Genomic DNA, 23,373 nt, shown 5'->3' on the forward strand with positions numbered 1-23,373 from the left:
CAAAGTTGAACAAACAAAAATAGGGCAGTAACCCATACATCAAAATTATCAATACAACAACAAAACAGATAAAAGATACAAGTAGTTTTCAAACAAGATATATATGAGACAGTAAGTAAATCAAAATAAAACACGTACAGATGCAGACACATAAAATTGTTTGATTGTTAATGATTACAAGCACTTTACGTCTTCCAACAAACCATTTAGTGTTGTTTTGTCCACCGCATTTGTAGGAAAATTACAGAAACCTCTGATTGTAGGACCCAAGTGACCATTTTGCTTCATGCTATTTATTCAGTTTAATATTGAAGACAAGGTCGAACAATTTCAGAGCTACTCTAACTTGCCTGCTGTATAGTTCTGTTTACTGTAGCTAAAGGTTTAATGGTGGAGAGGAGTAAATAACTGTATGGTGTAATGATTTAATTGCGAATTGTCTTTCAATCTAAACCATTTTATTGTTTCATTAAAGTTAACAGACCAACTAGACTTTAAAATGATGATTATTACTATATTATTACAATACTGTGTCCTTTACTCGTTCCATTTACTTCATAGAAATGGCTATTTAAACTTTTGTAAGAGTTACGAGGAGCCTGGTCAGGCCCCAAACCTTTTGTTCTTTGATGCATATAGAAAGAAAATAGATATATCTTTAGAAGCCATAGTGTTGCAAGTCTTTGTGCATCATATCTAGTGGGGTTTTTTTTTACGACTGTGATGTTTGTGTGTTTGCTGTTTTTTTCTATTTAAACTCTTTCAACCATGATAACTGTATTGAATGCAATGTTCAAGATTTAATATTTATTTTATTTGTCTATAAACTCTAAGCATACATGAGAGCAAGATGCCTTTGTCCTCCGATAAGGCAAACTTAAAAACAGAGACAAATGTAAACAAGAAAGCATTGGTAAGAATTTGAGATTGAGATTAAATATTCATAGCCACATAAAGTTAAGACAACCCAAGTGATAAGAACTTACAAAGTTGAACAATTTTAATGAGAAAACATTTACTAACATTTAGTAAAAGTTAGGGTAAAAAACAGATTCTTTAATTAAAAAAACTTTATTCTTTAGTCAACCCCAAAGTGTTCATTTTAAGATGGCAAAAATAAAGAATCTGAAATAAAATAAGACCTGCATTATCAATCTTAAATACAATAGAATATAAAAGACTCTCATATGAAATTAAATGACACAATATAATATAATGTAATCAACCAATCAAATCAAACTTGTTTTGTATAGATAGCTCTTTTCACAATAATAATACAGCACAAAATGCTTAACATAAAAATAAATCGATAAACAACAATATGTATCATCATCAATAACTAAAACCCTCAGATTTGTCCTGGTTGACATGTAAAAAGTTCTCTGCCATCCATATTATTATCTAAAACACAGTTAAAAATGCACTAATGGCTCTGTGTCATTGGTAGACACAGCAATGTAGAGCTGTGTAGCGTCTGCATAACTAAGAAAATTGATGCCATGCCTCCTGATGAAATTTCCTAGAGGTAAACTATAAAGGTTAAAAAGTAGAGGACCTAAAATTGAACCCTGGGGGACCACTACATTTAAATTCATAGTCTAGATTACCATTCACCTAAACTCACATAACATTTTCAATTAGTAAAGTAAGATTCAATCCTAAAAACAGTATCAGATATGCCAATGACTTTAAGGAGTCTGTTGAAAAGTTCTGTAGCGTATGAAATGCTTCACTCAGGTCAAGTAGCTAATACTAGAACAGAGGGCATCTTTCTAGTGATATCTCTGTGCTGTGATTTTTAAAACCAGATTAATTAATTTGATTTATGTTGCTGGAGTTCATCAAATAATTTAACTTAGAAGGCCTTGCCTACTTCTTTTTTTTTTATAAGGTAATGTAATATATAGTATAATAAAGTATGGTAGACTATAGTAAAGTATCAACTATATGATTTAATTGTTATTGATGAGGTTGTTCGTGAGGCCGCCACTGCACTGTCACTAAACACAAATCAGACTTTGTCGGTACAGCAGCATAGACTGTAAATATTAGAACAGCAGTCAACATCTGGCCCTGCACACTGATCTCAGGTCCGTCCTTATTCATTTCCAGCGCGGCCTTTTCCCTCCTCGGCTGTCGTCTTTTGATGACGTCGAGGTAATGGCCGCTCTCGCTGTGCCGTTCCTAATGTTTTATTTTCTCCACCACAGCGGTTAAACTAAATCGTTTATTATTTATTGTAGACTGTTAAAACCAATATAAGCGGGAGAGGCGAAGTTCTTAACGCAGCAGCGCCGTCTTAAAAGAGGTCCGGGTCGACAAGGTAAATGAAAACATGCAGTAGTTGGTAGCATGAGTGTAGCTAAGAGGTTAGCTTAGCTTCGGGACAGGCTTCATTGTTGATTGAACGACAGACGAGTTAGCTGCTTTGTCCACTCAGCGCTTACGCTACTGTCGGTTAATATGCATTTAGACTAACCAGTGTGTTTGTTTGTGTCGGTGGATGCTGCTCTGCATGTGGGTGAAGACGGTGTTGTAGGTTGTAGCCTGCTCTCTTCACGTTGCTAAGTTATGGGCCTTGATGCAAACTAGCGCGGCTAAGCTAATCTGTTAGAAGTCATACTGTCTGTGCTCACTTGTAGTGTTGTCAGGTGTTGTTCTGCTATTAATGTACAATATTTAACTTAAACCTGGAAAATAATAGCAAACATTAAAGAATACAGTATTCTACAGACGCCAACTTTCAGAAGAAAAAATGTTTTATAAGCATCATTTGGTCTTCTCCACCGAAACAGTTAACCGAAGTTAACAAATCTCTACAAACATGTAAAGTTATCTGTCATTCATGTTCGGTGCTGTCAAGACTATTATTTAACTTTTTAATATGATTTATGTTTACTTAATAGTAAGGTCAAATTACTGGTGTTCTCAAGTCATTTAACATCTATTTGGAGATTTTCATTGTGTCACTGTTTACTTTATTTCTGTTTTTATAATAGATTATTCTCTAATGGATACTCCTGAGAGCCCTACCCAGTCCCCTCAGTCCCCTGAGGAGGACGAGAAGGGCCTTTCTGACAATGACCTGCTGGATTCTCACGATGAAGACGAGGACGGGGTAATCTCAGATAGTGACATGGTCCACGAAGATGACAATGAGGCGTTGGCTGACGAAGATGACGATGATGAGGTAGCGGAAAGCCGAGGAACAGGTTTGGAATTTGATGAAGAGAGGGAAGAAGATGAGGTGGTCCCTGACTTTGTCTCAGACCCAGAAGATGAGGAGCCTCAAGAAGAAACAGAAGGGATGGGACAAGAGGATGGGACCATTCTGCTGATGGAGGGGGATGAGGATGGTACACAGGGGGATCGGGAGGAGGACAAGGACGGAGACGAGCAAGAAGATGGAGTGATTGACACCCCACAGTCTCCAGACTCAGAGCCGGATCAGGGCAGGCGCTACATTGCTGAAGAAGATGGAGAAGATGGGGAGGAAGAATACAGGGACTACCAGAAGGAGACCTCGACAGAGCGTGAGTCAGCTGAGGTGGGTGATGAGGAGGAAGAAGACAAAAGCAAAGCAGAGGAGGAAGAGGAGGACGAAAGGATAAGAGCTGAGGAAGAAAAGAGAAGGAGAGCTCTTGCGATAAGGGTAATGAAGGATGACTCAGCATCTGTTTCCAGGGACCTAGATGAGCATGAACTGGATTACGATGAGGAGGTCCCAGAAGAGCCCAGCATCCCTGGTCATGAGGAAGAGGAAGATGAGGAAGACACAAAAGGGGAAGGAGAAGAAGAGGAGGAGCGTGAGGACAAAAGCATTAAGAAGAAGGAGAGGAAAAAAATTCTCCCTCCATCTCCGAAAGACGGTGAATTCAGGAGGACAGACGACTCCAAAGGGTCTGAGAGGGCACGCAGAGATTCCTTCAGAGACAAGAAGAAAGATGAGGATGATGGAGAGATTGATGAAGGAGAGATAGATGTAAGTGATCATTATTTTGCTTGTCGTTACAAGACAATAAGCGTAGAGCTGTGTGATGTTGGGGAAAAAAGTGATGCCTTTTATTTTAACTAGCAAAAAATGTGACAGGACTGCGAAGTTCAAGAGTATCCTGATAATGACAGAAGCCTGAAGGAAACAGATCGTTAATAAGGAATATTGTTTACTAACAATTTAAGGATAAAAGTTGTTTCTGGATGCAACATGAGTTATTTGGGCTTGATCCTTAAATGTACAAATATACATCAAATGCCAAGAACATTGAAAAGCATTTAATTAAAAAAATATATAAATGCCTTTTAAATTTCATGGTCATTTCATCCCTTAAAACAAACTCTATCAGTATCATATCTTCAACAAAAAGACTTAAGGATCAGCCATTACAATGGCTTAAAGAGCCCATATTATGCCCTTTTTGGGGTTCGTATATTTAATCTATGTACCTACTTTTGTATGTTCACAATAGCTAAAGTCTGAAAAAAGTGTCTGTTTTCATGTACTGCTCCTCCTTGCTCCCTTTCTGCTCTGAGTCCATCAGCTGCACTCTGCTGAGCCCCCACTGTTAGACCTCACGTGGGCCAAGTCTGCTCAGATTGGTCTGCTGATCCGCTCTGTCGTTATTGGTCAGTTGCTCAGCACGCGTCTCGGAAATTTCAACATGAGCTGCAGGGCTTGCCACAACGAGCCAATGGGCTTATCCATTTTTTAAAGAAATTTCATTCAACAGTTCATTTCATATTACAGTTTATTATGGCTGTATTCTTCATAAATAAATAGTAATTAAAATTGATCAAGCATTCAGGAGATTGCAAGCCGAGACGCCAATAATTTATAATCTGCATAATAGAGATGTTCCTAGCGACTAATTTCCCAGTAGGTTTAACAGAAATGTAAGCTCCAAACAGCCCACGTGTCTCAAGGTAAAAACACACTTAGCCTGCATACTACTGTCTCCTAATTTTCTAGATCTCGATTCCATCCGTCCACTGTGCTGGTTTACACCCGAGCAGTAGCAGGATGAGAGAAGGCCCGTTAGTAACAACATTTAGCCTGGATTAGGAGCCTTCAAAAATATTATCAGTTTGTTCAACCGACTAGTTATTTTGGAGCCGACTAGTCAGGATGCCGACTTTTTGACAATTTTGGCAACAACTTCCTCTCTTTGCAGTAAAGCGGGAGTTCTCTTCCTGACCCTCTGTGCTACTAGTTTTGGATTTTGACCCCGGCAAATAATCCCCTAATTAACACCTGCAGCTCAATGAATGTTTTATAGCTGTTAGTCCCACGTGTCCCTCTGCAGAATATCCAGTTGATTTTTGCAAAATTGAGGTTGAGGTTAGTTTTTCACACAACCTCACATCAGTGGGATGTGTTTGGCTATAAGTTTGGAAGGTGATCTCTTTTTCTGTTATTGTGTTTTTGCTTTGTTCATCAATACACAAACTGTAGTTGTTGAATGATTGAATTGCAGTAAAGATATGATCTCATGTCCCAAGCTTTTGAGGCCATTCAAGCACTCTTACATTGATTGGCATGATTTCAATAAAAGTCAAACAAATACTGTTTCTAACAACAAATACTGGGCACCACCACTTCAGCCTGCTACTGTTTTAAATGTTTTTATTGCCCCTGGAGTGCATTTCACTCATAAATGTAAGTGAACATTACTTTCATTGCTTTTACACTACATGTCACATTGACCCTATCACACACATTCATACACTGATGGCTGGACTGCTATACAAAGAGTTCATCAGTTATATCTAAACCCATTCATATGCATTCACACACATCTAGCTAATGCCTTCAGGAGCAATTTTGAATTTGGTCTCTTGCCAAATGATACTGACATGTGGACTGTAGGGGAGGGTATAAAACTGCCAGCCTTCCAGTTTAGAGACATCTGTCCCTGCCACAGAGACATGACCCTCCTATATGTATGCCTCATATGTACGAGAGGCATTATCATTGAATCTAGCTTCATTTCACCACCTTGCCACTTGCGTAGCCAGTTTCCCCTGTCTGCAAAAAGGTTTGTGCAAATAGGCGAGAGTTTGCTACGCTTTGTCTTTTTTGATCACATCTTTCGCTTGGGAAGTGGCATACTCCTCTTTCAGGCCCTTTTTTGTGTGATTACAATGGTTATAAAACAAACTCCAGGGCTGTGATGAAATAGATTTTCTTTGTGCGTACAGGATGATGACCTGGAGGAGGGAGAAGTTAAAGATCCCTCCGACCGGAAGATAAGACCCCGTCCCATCTGCAGGTTCTTCATAAAAGGTAGGTGGTGAAGAGCAGGCACCACCATGTGGCTGGACACATATATCAGCACAGTGGAATGTGTTGCTCCAGTCATTTATGTCAGATAATGTTTGCTGTTTAAAAATAATGGATCAAATGATGGTAAGGCTGGAACATTTTTGTATTGTTTTATGACATTTCTTTTTTCCACAGTGAGTTTTAGAAGTTGTTTTGGTATTTTCTCAAAGAGGATGATACCAAGTACCTGTAACTTTTTAAATTCTGGAGCAATCCTTGACTCAGATCCCAAAAAATGAACCAGGTTTTGATTTGTGCTGAGATTCAAGAACAAACACAAAGAATGCTGTTGCATATTATTGGATTACTTTAGTTTAGACTGTGTGGTTTTACAAATTTATCAAACCCCAAACTCTCCTGAACAGTGAATGAACCCCACATATCATACATTATGTGTTCTTAATTGTAGATGTATAACAATCTTATGTCCTCATTATTTATCTTGTATTCATCCCTTAACAGTGTGTGAGGAAAGTTAGTCAGTTCTGATGCATGTTGAACTGCAGGGGGAGCTGTTGTACTGACTAAATCGTTTTTCTACTTCCCTTTGTAAGTCTTGCACTCAATTAAGTTAAATGGATACCATATAAAAGAAGATTTTGCTTCACCATTGTGGAATTTATTTCCAGTTTTAAGTCAAGAACAATCAATATAGGTACAACACCAACTGAAGTGTTTTTATTGATACCTTAACATTGCTTCCAATATTATGTAGAACATTTAATTTGTCTCAGAAGAACATATTGTTGCAAGCATTATAGATATAATAATTTCTCCCACATGCCTTTGATACCTTTGACAGACTTTGGGGTCTAAATGTATTATAAGGTACATTGTGTTCAGTAAATTCTTCTGGCAGACAGCTGCAAAAAAACACAGAATTCTCGTTTTCAAAACTGAGGAGTTGCTTGTCAGTTATTTCTCTTTTGAGTAACGGTAGGTTTGTTTTGTCATTTTTAATACATATTGAAACATATATTTAGTTATCATTTCAAATGCTAAAGTTTATAGATTAACACAACCAAACAAACTGATAGTGGTCACAGTAGATCAGTAACTCCTGTGTTCTACAATGTAAAATGACAATTTGTATTCAAAGCGTCTGGTGGCTTTGAACAGATAAATGTAACTCCTATTTCTGGTGAAATAAAACAATATTTACTTCAAACAAATCTTTGAAGGAATTCATTGTTTTCTGTCATGCAATAAGAATACAAATCTGAGCCTGTCTGTAGCAAAAACTAGCACTTTAAGTAGAAGTAAAAATGTCCCCCCAGAGATGACAGTCCAGCCCTCTAACAACTTCAGTGGCAGCCAGCTCATGATTTACTGATGAAATAAAAAAAAAAGCTTTTGCACCATTTAGTCATTTAAATCCGATATTACTAAAAAACTAGTCGCAGGATAGTAAATATCAGAAACCCCCAGTAATGCAAGTACTACTCGTGAAAAAAAAAGAAACGTTTTTTGACTGTATACATTTTCTGTGTCATCAGCTGCCTGCAATTGATTTTAAAACACTTTCTTTTTTTTTTCTTTGTACAGGAAATTGCACATGGGGTATGAACTGTCGGTTCATCCACCCTGGTGTCAATGACAAAGGTAACTATTCTCTCATCAGTAAGCCAGACCCGTTCTCACCTAACGGAGCGCCTCCAGGAGGACCACACCCACTCATCCCCAATAACCCCTGGGTAAGTCTGTCTCTCACAGGGCTGCATTTTTGTAACACTAATAAAGACATTTTTTTATGCACTATGTAAACAGTAAAAAATTATGTATGATATCTTTGCTTTTGTTTTTGGAGGAAAATGTGTAAAAACTGTTATATTGTTACAGGAGTAAATACTAATAGATCAGAAATAAAATGAATGAACGAAATGCCATGCATCTGGAACTGTACTGTCAGAAATTCTATTGACATTGTTTCTTTGGCATGTAATCTGTCTGTGAGCATCTGTAGACAAATGTATTTTTCACTGCTTTAGGCTGCACCTGCCGTAGAGGAGCTTCCTCCCCCCCCTCCTCCAGTGGAGCCTCCTGTAGAGAGTGCCTGGGAAAGAGGATTACGGCATGCCAAAGAGGTAAACCCTTCCAATGCCACTTCTTGACACATTTGACCCCCCGGGCGCCCTTCACAGACACAAAACATTTAAACTAACTTTACCGTTGCAATAATGAGCCTAAAACCAACGAGTGTTGACAATCTAAAAGGAGTGATTTCTTTTAATATATATTATTCACCAGAAACACAAGTCTCGTAACTTGATTGGGATCGAGTGCAGCTCTCTATTTATTCACAATATTACCCTCTGAATAGAACTACCATTCAAAGCGCACAGAGATTCGCAGTACACACAAATGTTTGTGGGTTTGTAGCGACCCTGTGTCAGTGGGCTGCTGTCTGCAGAAAGACCAGTCTCCCTCATGTGAGTGTACATCTCCTCAGTCACTCCCTGGCCTCTTGCTTTTGCCACAACATTACAGTCTTCATTTACTGAGGTCAATAGTGCATGCAATGGTCAAGTTACACTGAGGGCGCCCACTAGTGGCTCAAACTGCAAACTACATGAGACGGCCTGGTGCGCTGATAGACTATATTTTGAATTTGAATGGCTCATTACAGTTTCAACCTTCTCCTCCATGTTAGAATGAATGTGCGACCTTCGAATAAAAAATGAAAGCCTTAACTTCTATCTTATGATACAGCAGTCATTCTGCATAGTGTGCGTGGGACTTAATGGTGGGCAATATTGCCTCAGATTCAAACCACAGTATTTTTACTGTCCTTCTGCTAGAGCTTACAGAACCAGTCCTTCCACAAAGCTGCAGCTCTTAATATGAGGAGACTTGTTGTGATTTCCTCCTTTTACCTCCGACAAACGAAACACCTTGTCATCAGAGCAGCAGAGTGCAGAATCCAGAAATAGTTAAACATAAACCACTCTTCACGTCAAACAATCAGTCAAAGTGTTGCAAGCAATCATTTTCTATACAATCACAGTGAAATGTATCCCTGTCAGTTCTTACAATCTATGTTTTGATCACAGTGTTTGAATACAATAAGTAAAGTAGGGATCATTATGACAGAGAAAGAAACATGTGGCATGAATCCTTTTTGCTCCTTTACATCAGAGTTGAAACTAATTAGTCTTTTTAATTCTGTGTCCCGTAGGTGCTGAAGAAGGCCACTATCCGTAAGGAGCAGGAGCCCGACTTTGAGGAGAAGCGCTTCAACGTGACCATCGGAGAGGACGAGAGAGAATTTGACAAAGAGAACGAGTTCTTTAGAGAACGCAGCTACCGCATCATCAGAGAGTATGACCCATTCCCATGAACACTAAAGTCATCAGTGGAAACTAGAACACACAAGACACTGAATCTTTAAACGATTCTGTTTCTCTCTTTCAGTGAAATGGAATTCAGGGACCCTGCATACGGGTAAGTTGGACAAACTGAAATAACTTTTATGAAACCCTGTAAGGTGGACACATATTTACTGTTAGCTATGGGTACGGCTCTCTTGTGCGCCCTCTAGAGGCATCCTCCAGTAACACACTTCACATACACATTAACATTTACCGTACATGTAAGAAAGTCAATCTTCATTTGTGCAAACAGGAGAGTTGTTTTTACAGCAACTGTTGAATAGCTCAACATCTCTGTCACGAGTGTCCGGACCATTTCTCATGAATCCAGAACTTTTTTGGTACATGCATCTTGTCATAGATGAAAGTAATCTTGGAATACTTGGACTGAGTGATCTCACGTGGATTAGAAATTTCCTAATCTAAGTGAGATTATCCTTTCTCAAATTGTTAAAATAATTAACAAAATAAAACCCATGTTTATCTGTGTTGTTTTTGTTTTTCTAACTGACAGCAAAAAAGTCAACATAATATAAACGCGGTCAGCCCACTTTGCATCTTCTCATGAAATGTCATGTTTTATGGCAGCGTGTTGAAGCTTATATTGCCCCGTGTGCTCCATAAACATCTAAATTACCATTTGTGACGTATTATTAAAAGAAATGTGTCTTCCTCTTAAGCGACCCTTATGCTGATCCATACTTTGACTACGAAATGGAGGCCCTATGGCGAGGGGGGCAGTATGAAAACTTCAGAGTGCAGTACACAGAAGCCCCTCTTCCCTACCCCTACCCTGTAAGTATCCATTGCATCTGATTAGACAGTGGTCTTCTACTTTCTATAATTTCTGATTCTTTGATAAACATTTGTTCAACAATGAGAATGAATTACATTACAATAATCAATTAACTTATATCATGGGAAATACTTTTCTTTCAAAATTCATGTACAACATTTTATTCTGGGCCAATAAACAAATCTGTTGCTTTACCTTTTTCTTAAAATATAATAACTGACATTACAAAGAGGCTGAAAAGAGGTGCAATCATGTATTGAATGAGTTCATGTTAATTTGAGGCTAAAGGAGTATTCCATCTAGGTCTGAAGTACCTAGGTATGATAGTCACTGCGTATATCAAAAAGTACTGTGAATTAAATATTGGTGATTTGCCCCCCCTAGTGGACATGCAATTCAATGTATGCCAAATGCAGGGAGAGAGAGCCATGATGGTCCAGCAAGCCAGAGAATGGAAGCAGAGAGGTTGTAAGTTAGCAAAAAGAAGAAAAACAGTTCAATAATTACATGTTATTTTATTATTGTTTCATGTTGTTGCTGTTTTAAAGAACAAATAACACTGACACCCCTTGCACAGCCCCGCAGGAATGAACTACATGTTTACATATGTCTGTCTACCTACCACAGACAGACACCTTCATGATGCCCTTATGTAATCTCACTCATGACTCTCCAGAGTTCCCTCGTTGATAGAAAAGTCAAATAGTATAGTGAGAAGGACTAACACATTGTGGTCTTTTTACATTAGCAGATAAGCCGGATTCCGTCAAAGTAAAAAGCTCAATATTTGGCATTTCTTGCAACACAACTGATCATATCGATCTCAACAGGATCGCGAACGTGAGCGAGACCCCCGTGAGCGGCACCGGGACAGAGAGAGGGAGAGAGATCACCGTGAGAGGGAGCGCCGACAGAGAGAAAGAGAGAGAGAGAGGGAGCGTGAGCGTGAGAAGGAGAGGATCCGGCGGAAAGAGGAGTGGGAGAGAGACCGGTTGAAGCGTGACGATAAGGAGAGGCCGAGGGTGCGTCCTCCTCGAGATGCAAGGGAGAAGAAAGAGGAGGAAAAAATGAAACCGCGCTCACCTCTAAGCATGCCGCCAAAGTAAGTCACACATGTTGGTTTTTGATGTCAAAGGACAAAGTATTGGTCACAATGTACAGTACACATGATCACACAGTGTTCATCACAATGTACAGTACACATGATCACACAGTGTTCATCAAAATGTACAGTACACATGATCACACAGTGTTCATCACAATGTACAGTACACATGATCACACAGTGTTCATCACAATGTACAGTACACATGATCACACAGTGTTCATCACAATGTACAGTACACATGATCACACAGTGTTCATCACAATGTACAGTACAAATGAACCCCCCCCCCCCCCCCCCCGAAGGTCCCTTTTAAGATTTATTTTTGGGCTGACAGGACAGCTGTCATTAAAAGTAACGCATAAACACCAAGATTCCTTCAAGTGTTTGTGTCGGCGTGTCCCCACCCCCCCAACGCTGTCAACCTAGGGGAAACACTGACAGTGTTCATCACAATGTACAGTATAATGTGACATGAGAGACAATGTTACTTATGATGTCATGATTATGAGGATGACAAGGTGGGATAATTCCCATTACATCACTAAGTATAAAAGGTTTTAATCATGGTTTATTTAATATTCAGCACCCTCACATCATTTTGTAGTGGTGGGTGATATGACCGCAGATCTTTATCAAGGTTGTCGTTCTTTTTGTGGTAATGGTATTATATCGCGGTATTGCAAGGGATCACACGTATAAACACAAATTCACTTGATACTAGAGAAAGATGTTATTATATGTTCAGCTCTCAGTAACTTGCAACAGGTTCTGCATGGTTTAAGGTTCAGTTTCTGTCCTGCAATGTTGGTTCAAGGGAGTTTTAGTATTTACAGCCGCTCCTCTTACCCTTAGTCACAGTCAGCTTCATTTAACCATTTCAGACTTAAGACAAGAGAGCAATGAGTTTAAACACACCTCAGGTAGATCTGTTGTAATGGAGATGCAAATCCATTCCAGAACATAGGCTATGTTATAGCCCCAGACAGACAGAAAGAGACGGATGCAAGCGAGCTGCAAGCTGTTATTTGCTGAAACTTGGAAAGGAAAGAATACAAGTTCACCTGATTGCTGAGCAACAATTCACTTTCACTGTAAACACTGACACCAGCTCTAACACGAGGAGGAAGCAGTGCCATTTGGAGCGTGTGAGACAAATCACTATTTAACGCTACTTTTGTTTAACTGCCTCTGTGGCTGAGCAATTGGTATTGCTTTGTAGGTGTGCTACAAGCAAAGATCCTCTTTTTCTCAACTCACTGGTTCCTTGTCTTTCTGCAGCTCTGTCAGACAGCCTCAGGCTGATTCATTAAATGTAATGACGCTCTGCAAGCATCATATTCGGCTTACTTCCTCTTTTAAATTTTCCTCAAATGGGGATTCTGTTGACAGGGATGGATATTACCGGTAAGTGCTAAAAATAGCATACCTATGTTGTGATTCTATTTTTTTAGCTGGCCTATGGTGTAATCTGATGACGCCATCTGTTTGCTCTTGCATCACACCTGTGGAGTGCAGTCTTTCCCCTACCATTATATTAGGTCATGATTCCATAACTCTACAGTCATGATTCCGTCAGTATCATCATGGAAACGGCCAGGTCTGGGGATGATATTGACAAAAGGCTTATGTTTATAGTGTATCAACTCATAAACAAACAAACTGTTTCCAGCTGCAATAAAAATGAGGAAAAGAAGAGAATCCCCTCGTTCTGTTAAAATCTGATGCATTCATAACTCTTTATGGTGAGAGTAAAGCTTAGGCAGAGGTGAACTTCAATCATCAGACTCCCATGTTTATGATGATGCTTTAAATCTGTTGGAATGTGACATTTAACATTCATGCATGCATGAGCATTGTATTATTTAAATGAAATAAGTTTCCCTTTGAAAAATACAGACATCCATGACAAATTGTTGCATAAAAACCAAGATCATAAAAAATAAAGTATTTGACGGTCAAAGTAAAAAAACGATGTAATTAATGTTGAAGTCAAACTCAGCCTTTTGCTTAATGACTGAATTTCATGACTTTCAAAGCTGCTGTCCCATAATTTATTACATTTTACTGCAGATGCATAAAAATCACCTGTCAGTCATAGGTGTGCTCTTGTCCAGTTAAAGCATACACCTACGAAAATAAAGAATGCTTTTTCAGCAACACCTTCTGCCAAAAAGTCTGACAACCACGGGCTTCAGATTTACCAGAGAGGGGGAATGTGGTCTGCAGCACCACATCCATGCAGTGAAGCCATGCCTATCTATTGAAAAGAAAACATGAAAAAAAAATTCCACAAAAAAAGTCACAGGTGAACAATGCATGTCAGTCTGAAACATGAAACTGTGACCAGGACATAATTTGTCATATCTGTCCATTGTTAAAAGTTCATATGATAAAACCACTTCCTCAGTGTGATTCAAAGCTGACAAATCTGATGACAGTCCATCAGTCAGAGCCTTTTCTTCAGCCAGAGTCAGTGATTTTGAAATATTGGAAGTTAAACAGGTCTTGTTCCAACTAGCCTCAGAGACAACAGACTGATATTCTGCGTCACACCCATGCTTTGCTTTTGTGTTGAGCCACGATGAGTGATGTAAATCACTCATAGTAAATCCTTATTTCCTACCAGAGGCAACATTGAAATCCTTCCTGTTTGAACTACTAAGTAATCAAAAAGAGAAAGCGTTTGAATCCCAAACTAAAGTGGAAGTCAAATTAAGCTGTTTACTTGATGACTGCATTTCTTGACTTTGGAAGCTGCTGTCCTATCATTTTATTATTTGACTGCAGATGAAGAGGTTGAATCACAGCTGAACAATCATAATGGTTAATAGAATAGTACATTACTAAAAACGGACTGCTTTGGGTGTTCTGTAATGGTGTCTAAACCATTTTTTCCAAAACCTGTACACAGTTTTTTCATGAACATTTCGTCAGGTTTGCCTTCATCATTTTTTCATGAAAATTTCCATCAGGTCCCAGACAATGGTACATGTACCAATCAATAACATTTGATCTGCACATTAATTATATGTATGCAACTACTTTCCTTGATCAGCCTTGCTTTTCAAGAATAGTGAACTTACCAAACAGGTGTTGTCCCTTTAACTCTGACAACAGAAGTGACACTAACATATATATATATATATATATACACACACACACAAAAAGGCCTCTTGCTTTGTACGTGTGCTACAACCAAAGATCCTCTTTAGTCTAAACTCACTGCTTCCTTGTCTTTCTGCAGCTGTCAAGTAAATATTCTACGTCTGATCTATATTTAGAAAGAAACTGACGCAAGGTTCATGTTAGGTTCAACTTCAGTTTGTATAATTAACCGAGCCTCCTCCTGTCAGAGGGTCTCAGGCTTTTCCATGAAGGCTTATTCATTAAATGTAATGACGCTCTGCAAACATCGTATTCAGCTCACTTCCTCTTTTAATTTTTCCTCAAATGGGGATTCTGTTGATAGGAATGGATATTAAGTGCTAGAAATATCATACCTATGTTGTGATTCTATTTATAGCTCGCCTATGGTGTAATCTGATGATGCAATCTGTTTGTTCTTGCGTCACACCTGTGGAGTATATTGTTCCTTTAGTTTTCATTGTTATACTATAAATTCTCCAAAACCAGACAGCAACTGACTTCTTCAAGTATTCAAATTCTATCGTCTCTAATACAGGGCCGTTCCTTTCACTGTGGGAATATCCACTCAGCTTGTTCATTTCCTCTCTCAAATATTTAGAGACACGCTTTAAGATAAACACTCAGTTCTTGGTGTGTTATTCATAAGAATAAATATTTACTTCTCTAATGGGGAAAAGTCAATACATGCTGATGGTAACTGTTGTAACAGCAAGCTATTCCATTATTATTGGAAATCAGCTCTCATCAACTGTCAGTGATTTATCATCAAGGATAAAAAAGGAAAAGCCTGACATTTCAAACCTGAGTGTATGCTGTCAGATGAGAATAAGATTTAACATATCAGCAGATATTACTTTATGAGTCCCATAGTCTAGTTTTGTCTGACTTTATTAAATGCCAAGAAAAATTGATCAAACAATTTGTCCATCAGTCAATAGAGAAAACAATCAGAAGTTTTGATGATTGAAAAACAATTTGTCTGGTGTAAAAATGCCAAAATGATGAGCTGTTTCCGACAGGAGGAAACATGCAATTTGAGGAACATGTCAGACAATGTATTTTCTTTTGAATTTGACCTTTGTCCAAAGAGAACTCTCGCAGAACTCTGGGCCGCAGGACAGAGAATTGTGAAGAAAAAAGGTTTAACATATCTTCAACGTAACTTACACCTATCTCTAACCAGCAATTGATCCTGTTTTCAAATTTGTCAGCAGGCCGATGGAGCCTCCCTCAAAGAAGGATATGATGCCAGTCATGAGGCGACCAGATGAGTGGAAGGATCCATGGCGTCGGTCCAAATCACCAAGAAGAAGACCTGGAATGGGGTCCCCACCACGAGGGCGCAGGCGACATCGGCCCTCTGGCTCCTCTGTCTCTCTTTCAAACTCCTCCAGGTAGGATTAACTTCTTTACTTGTACTTCTTTCAGTATAAATGTCTGATTAAGATTGAGTAACAAGGTTTCATCTGTTTCTGTCACTCATTATCATAGCGTTGTTGTTAAGAAAATGATCAAATAAGTAAAAGTCAAAATAATCTTGCAGGCCAGATATTATTGCTGGTAGGCAAAAAAGTTGTGGTGCGATAATACCACATACAGCGCTATTGAGCCACCCTGGACCACAGGGATGGGAATTCCTTCACTGCGACATCCCTACTGTTAAGGAGCTTGTGCCTGCTGTAATGTACCCTGTGTTTGTGTTGCAGGTCTTCTTCTCGCTCTTCATCCTACACAGGCTCTGGGTCCTCTCGTTCCCGCAGCCGCTCCTCCTCATTCAGCTCCTACTCCAGCCACTCCTCCCAACGCAGCTCTTTCAGCGGCAGCCGCTCTAGGTATACTAGTGTGTTTGTCTCACTACACCTACTTGTTGATTTTGCCCCAGTGCTTAAAGGAGACACATCATACTGTCATTCCTGTGCTTCTGCACCTCTGCATGTCCTCTACTCCGGGATTTCACCGTTTGAAGAAATGGATTCAAATTTGAAGCACTTGCAGGAAGTCGACATTAAATAGGAATTTACAGCATTAAAAAGTTTTAAGTGCTGAAAATTCAAAGGAACACTGAACCACAGTATAAAACCATGTCAGTTAAACTTCAGCCATATCAATCTGTCCATTTAGGAATAACAGCTAATTGTCAATGCATTGAGTGCAGTGGTACTAGCAAAAGCAAGACTATCTGAAGGGAATGGTTTTGTATCTGGTGTTCACAGATTATTGCGCTCTTCTCATTCTACCTGACTGATTCTTCTCTAGAACCCTTTTCACACATACGGAAATCTCCTGAAAAACTCCGGAGATTTGGCTACCCGGAGGGTCTTTAGGCTATGTGTGAACACAAACAGCTGCATTTTTTGCGCTGACCTTACCCGGAGTTTCTCCAGCCAGACCCCTAGTATTTTATCCGCAGAAAATCAGAGTGAGCTGATGTCTGAACGCGGCCGCATATACTCCGGAGATTTCAATTCGAGCCAATGGGACCCGAGTGACGTTTATATACAGTGACCGGCTAAAGTGTCTGCACGCGACCACTACGATCTCTGTGCGCGTAATTAAACGGCTCCATTATGTTTTCTGTTCGTCAGTATATTGTTCTCCACTCTTTTGTGGATGTTGTCATTCCATTGGACTACACATAGCATTGATATAAAGGCAAATATTCTCATCATAACGTCGTGTAGCGGACTCTGTTACTTCGGCCGCTACTTTCGTGTTGTTTATTTACGTCACGTTGTACCTCCCCCTCCCCTCTGACAGGGAAAGTCCCCCGCTGTGAGGAGCATATGTGAACGGCTAGATCGGGAGAATTTCTGGAGCGGTCCTCCTGCAATTATCTAGATATTATCCGGAGTGCATATGTGAAAACGGCTTAGTTTTGTGTTCTGCTAGTGTCTTCGTTATTACTGGTAGCATGAGGCAGTACCTGCTGCCCAATCAGGTTGCACAGGTAGTCCAGCTCTTCCAGGGTGGCACATCCATATGTGCGGTCACAAGAAGGTTTGCCGCATCTCCCAGCACAGTCTCAAATGGAGATACCAGCAGTTACACAAGGAGAGCTAGACACAGCCGTAGAAGGGCATCAACACAGCAGCCATATATAAACTCTGTTGTGTTAGGAGGAATAGGAGTAGCACTGCCAGCAGGCTATTGGTGTGCATGTTTCTGACCAAACTGTCACAAACAGACTCCATGAGGGTGGAATGAGGGCCCGATGCAGATGCTCCCAACACCGGGCAGCTCAGTTCACCAGAGAACACCAGAATTAGCAGGTCCACTATTTGCACCCTCTTCTCTTTATATATGAGAGCAGGTTCACACTCAGCACATGTGACAGGATTGAAAGAGTCTGGAGATGTTGTGGTGACGATATGCTGCCTGTAAAATCATCCAGCATGACCGGTTTGGCAGTGGGTCAGTGATGGTCTTGGGAGGCAAATACAGTCCAGTACAGTCACAGACTGTCCAGGAGCTCACTGATGCCCTGATCCAGGTCTGGAAGGAGATCCCCCAGGACACCATCTGCCGACAGAGCATGCCTGGACATAGTCAGCAGTGCTTATGAGCTTGCGGTGGCCATATATACTACTGAGTCACTTGATGAGAGGCCATGATAAAATTCACGCAAATTAGATCAGCGTGTAATGTCAATTTTAATTAAAATTTTCAGTGTGATTTGGAATCCAGCTCTCAAAATGTTTGATGCTTTTGGTTTCCATTGACAGTTGTTACTGCATTTTGTTCTCTGATGTACAAAGATATTTCTATTGAATAATTTCTTCATCAAGATCTCCTGTGAGTTTGAAGTGTTCCCTTAAGTTATCATAGCAGTGTAGATTAATTGATTGGCTGTAATAAGTGACTGATGCCAGAATATTTGTGAAAGATAGAAACATGACAGCAGAATGAGCATGATGTGACGGTGAAAATGTATGTTTTAAATTGAATTAATTTCTTTAAATTTTCAGTGACCAGCCTTTGTTTTGTTCTGCTAATTATTTATCCAGATATCTTCTTTCTTATTACAAATTAAAGTCCAGCTACAATCTGTCATATGTTAATACAAGGGTTTGACGCTTATGTAAACACCAGTCAGCAGAGAAAATATGTGTAAATGCTGACCCGGAAATTCTGTTTAACATGAAAGCAAAAAAAATACACTTCCACTACACTTCTGAAATGTGATCTAATGTTGAATTTAAGCTTCATTATAACACTCTCATGACTGTGTCATAGGTCTCGATCTTTTTCCACGTCTCCTTCACCGAGTCCAGCAGCACCAAGGGCGGCTAAGAACAAACCAGACCCTCCCCCTATGCTGGCTAAAGGGTAAATACTTCATCCACTCAATCCATAGACACTGATTATTTCTTCTGCCTCCATCTTTGCTTCACCTTCGCTTCACCTTCAAGGGTTATCTTGATCATTGGATCATCTGGACTATTTTTAACATGACCCTGACTTTGATCACAAAGCCTGCAGCATTCAATATTGGCTCACTCAATGATCCACCTTTTTAGTAGCGCACTATGAGCTGGACTTTTGTCGTGGCCTTTCAAAAATCAAGTTTTGTTTCCTTAATTACAGCGCCCTCATCTTGTTGATTGTGTTCATATGTTTTGGAAAGCTAATGCACATCATTTACAGTTATTGTATTGTATTGTATTGTGTCAAGTTTTGTGGTTCTACCTTGTGAACCCTGATTCTTGTTTTTCAACACTCATTACACCTCCCCTAATAATTTGAAATATGAACGAGGTGTAAAATAATGCTATTACATTTAATTAAGTGTCTAATTTATGGTCAACTTTTTCTCCATAAACCACAGTCAATCAATAGGTTGTCACAACAGGGCCCTTCAAAGTTTATAATGACGGTTTCTTCATAGCATCAGATGTCATTATGATTGATCACAAGTTAAAACATCACATGGCATGGTAGATGCTTTCAAATTTTGCCCTTTTCCCTTCAAGCATGCCGCCGAAGCCAGGGGCCATGCCCCCTCCTCGCAGAGACAAAGCTCCCATGAAGAAAGCTCCCAGCCCTCCTCCTCCTGGTGGACCACAAGGCAGGCCTTCCAAACCCCCGCCAGAAGGAGGAAAGCCTCCCATCAATCCTCGGGAGCCTGGAGGTGCAGGTGGTGCGGCAGGTGGTGGCGGAGCAGGGAGACCCCTGCCTCCACGGGAACCTGGAAAACCTCCCAACCAGAGGGAAGACAGACGGAGAGACCGGCAGCAGCATCTTCCTCGGAGGTAGGTGTCTTATCTTAAAGGTCTTCATGTATTTGCACATTGCATCATATGCTATGGGGTTGGGACACATCACCAAAGGAATTTGATTCATGGTAAGAATCAGGTAAAGAAAAGGCTTGCTTCGAGGTAGTCTATTCAAACTCAAGTTTGCATTGGGTTCTTGCTGAACTGGTTAAAAAGACAGATCAGGAGAAACTTGAAACTGTCACTTTTTTCAAGGATTTTCTAAAGCTCTGAAATTGGTCTCGTTCGAGTTTACTTATGCCAAAAACCTAATTGCTTATAAATAATTTTGACTTTTACTGTTCACCTGCAGCCAAAAGCTGAAGTCTTTCCTGCTGCTCAGAGTTTTTCAAGCTTCACTACAAAGTGGCCCCGGGTGAAATACCATGTGTTATATAGCTCTATATATATGTATTATCCAAGGAACACAGAGAAAGAAGCTACTTTTAAGTGGCATTAAATAAGCATGTGTTTAAATTCCAAGGACCACGCTAATATGCAAGCGAGTAGTAATGTGGAGTAGTATCACAGCCTAATTTTATCACAAGTTCTACCGTCTTTCTTAAGGCTATGACCATGATACAGTATCAGTACGCTTGTTATTGATGTTTATTATTATTAACGGCTGGCAGTTTAATCGGTCAGGCTCTATTTTGAACAATGGAAAATGGCTACATTCCTTAAGTAAAAATAATTTTTAATCAATTGTGATTCAAATTCAGGTCTTTGTCATACTGTAAGACCGTATTGTGACAATTATTTAAGTCAGTTTACTGAAAATGGTTGAGAAGTAATTGACTCCATGGTCCTGCCACAGATGTGTGTAAATGTCATTATTTTCCTGTATTTTTTCATTCTGCAATGGATACTTAGTCATGATGTCATCAAATGTCATGTTGCACAGCTTGAGCTTGAGAAAAGCTTCCAGGATTTTATTAATCAGGTGTTTGTTGTGCATGTAGCTGGAAAACATAGGATGCCTGGGTGTTTGTGTTCAAAAGGTTTGCATTTGCATGAAGTTTGTTTTGTGTGGAAGACATACAGCAAATAGTTTTGAAAAAGCAGAAAGGTGTTTCCTCACAATTTCATTTTTGCATAGTTGTTTGTGTGTGTGTTTGCGTGTGGCATTCAGTGATACCAGAGTTGCATCCAGCCTCTGCTGTTTGGGGGGGAAAACCAGAGAGATTGTGTGTGTGTGTGTGTGTGTGTGTGTGGGTGAGTGAGTGGGTGGAAAGGCTTGAGGAAAAGCGGTGAGCGATGTGAGTTTGCGTGTGATTTGAGCCAGAGGGGAGGAACAGGTAACGAGCAGGGGACAACAGCTATGGTGTGTGAGAGTGTCTTCCTCTCTGTTTGTGGGCGTGTGTGTGGGCAGCCTGTTGAAACTATCCAGGAAAACCAGTTTGTATTTCTGTTTGTGAACGTCTGCACTGTGATTGCATTGATAGTTTTTGATATATGTCAGTGATACTGCGGCTGTGGGATAGTTAACGTTCATCAAATATTTCACGTGGCAGATAAAGATTGTCCATGTCTTTAAAGTCACTAGAAACCAAATCCAGTTTGAGAAATTAGTTTCATACAACATATTGATGGTGGTGCTGGATGTCTGCTTCGCTTGTGTACTGTGTCTTTTCATCTGTGGGTTTAGATTGGGTTTATGATGATCTAATTTCATCAGCAACTGTTGATTTTCCATGGAGAGAGTTTGGTTCTGTTATATGACAATAAATCAAAAAAGTAGGGGGACACTATAAAATGTAAATAGAAACGGAACGAGAAGGTGTACAAAACACTGAAACCCCAGATTTAATTTAAATAGCACAGAAAAAGAGAAAATATTGAAACTGACATTTAGTTGTATTGGGAAAATCAGCATGTTTTTTATTTTCCATAAACGATGGAATTTTGAAGTTTTAACATTTGATATATTGTCTCAGTGTTTCCCACACAGACTTTTCCGGGGCAGGCCGCCCAAGTATATTTCCGACCTTTTTTTATTTCATTTTTCATTTATTCATACAATTGCTGCGTGCACGAGAGTATTAAGCGTGTTGTATGTAGCTGAAGCTACTTTTCCCTGCTGTGAGCATCGTGGGACACACTGAGACACATCAACATACTGCTGCACAAACACACACACACACACACACACACACACACACACACACACACTGGAGCGCCAGCCACCACGCGCACCTTTTTACTGCAACAGCACAAAGTTGATCCATACGGACCAAGTCGGGAACACACGTGATCCGGTCAAACGGTCTGTTCGACTTTACTACGGTCACTCTCACCGTGACTGTAGCTAACCAACAGCAACGTCATGTCAAGGATTCAACATTTCCTTGAGAATCACTCCAAGCACTATCAGGGATCTCAAAAATGTTTAGTTCTGAATCTGAATGTCTGAATTGATGTTCAGGATCATTTAAAATGTATCGTCTCAGAGATGTTTAGTTGAAAAGATGTCTCCTAAGTTTCAAACTTTCGCTGACTGAGTAACAATGAGTCCATGGCTCAATGATGAAAACCTGCTGCTTTTGCTTTCATGAACTCGGCAATGATCTCTGCTGGATGAGAAATGCTGATTCAGTGTTTGTCAGAGAGAGACCGAGGAAGTGTTGTACTGTTTTCTCTGCTCCAGACTGACTCAATGACACAGTTACTGTGGCTGAGCAGAGAAAATAGATATTGATAATAAATAAAAAATAATATATGGATGAACAAAGAAAAATAAATATATTGTATGTAACATATGTTATAATTAAGCAGCCATCCATCCATCCATTTTCTATACCGTTTTTTCCCGTTTGGGGTCGCTGGGAGCTGGAGCCGATTCTAGTTGTCATTGGGGAGAGGCGTGTGTACACCCTGGACTGTTCGTCAGTCAATCACAGGGCAGACATATGTAAACATGTCTTTGGACTGTGGGAGGAAGCTGGAGTACCCGGGGGGATCCCACGCATGCATGGGGAGAACATGCAAACTCCACACAGAACAGGAACCTCCTATCTGTGAGGCAACAGTGCTAACCACTGCACCACCGCGCAGCCATAATTAAGCAGACATCAGGGTTTTTTCCTGCATAGAGAATTCTTTGGCGCCCCCCAAAGAGGTTTTACCCAAATGGAAATTCCCAGCACAAAAACAACAAAAAAAGACGATTGAAATTCTCTCTGAATGTATGTTTAAAATATCAATATATCAAATGACTTTTGAACAAGCAGAACATGAACTTAAATACGACATGTCTGACTTCCAGCAGTCAACTCCCCTCTCCCCTCCGTTTATGCATGCAGCTCGCGCTGGATAGCCAGCTGTTCGTATGTTTTGGCATGGGTGGATGCTCCACTGACAGTCCGCATGAACATTCTGCTTAT

At 39.9% G+C, this 23,373-nt stretch overlaps 1 protein-coding gene across 4 annotated transcripts in view; it reads left to right on the forward strand.

The window, feature by feature from the left end:
• Positions 1–2,132: 2,132 nt before the first annotated feature.
• Positions 2,133–23,373, forward strand: part of zc3h18 (zinc finger CCCH-type containing 18) — a 29,799-nt gene continuing 8,558 nt past the window's right edge. For 3 of the 4 annotated variants that reach the window (XM_061036396.1, XM_061036397.1, XM_061036399.1), the window contains exons 1-13: positions 2,133–2,323; positions 3,000–3,982; positions 6,196–6,280; positions 7,865–8,013; positions 8,308–8,403; positions 9,495–9,637; positions 9,731–9,760; positions 10,368–10,482; positions 11,314–11,585; positions 15,950–16,132; positions 16,445–16,570; positions 18,972–19,064; positions 19,709–19,987. In XM_061036396.1, coding sequence (XP_060892379.1) covers positions 3,011–3,982; positions 6,196–6,280; positions 7,865–8,013; positions 8,308–8,403; positions 9,495–9,637; positions 9,731–9,760; positions 10,368–10,482; positions 11,314–11,585; positions 15,950–16,132; positions 16,445–16,570; positions 18,972–19,064; positions 19,709–19,987 — 2,543 coding nt within the window. In that variant the 5' untranslated portion in view covers positions 2,133–2,323; positions 3,000–3,010. The remainder of the gene's footprint in view (positions 2,324–2,999; positions 3,983–6,195; positions 6,281–7,864; positions 8,014–8,307; positions 8,404–9,494; positions 9,638–9,730; positions 9,761–10,367; positions 10,483–11,313; positions 11,586–15,949; positions 16,133–16,444; positions 16,571–18,971; positions 19,065–19,708; positions 19,988–23,373) is intronic. The other variant, XM_061036398.1, reaches the window with a different exon arrangement.

The sequence above is a fragment of the Labrus mixtus genome, chromosome 4 (genome assembly GCF_963584025.1).
Source record: "Labrus mixtus chromosome 4, fLabMix1.1, whole genome shotgun sequence".
Classification (NCBI taxonomy): Eukaryota; Metazoa; Chordata; class Actinopteri; order Labriformes; family Labridae; genus Labrus; species Labrus mixtus.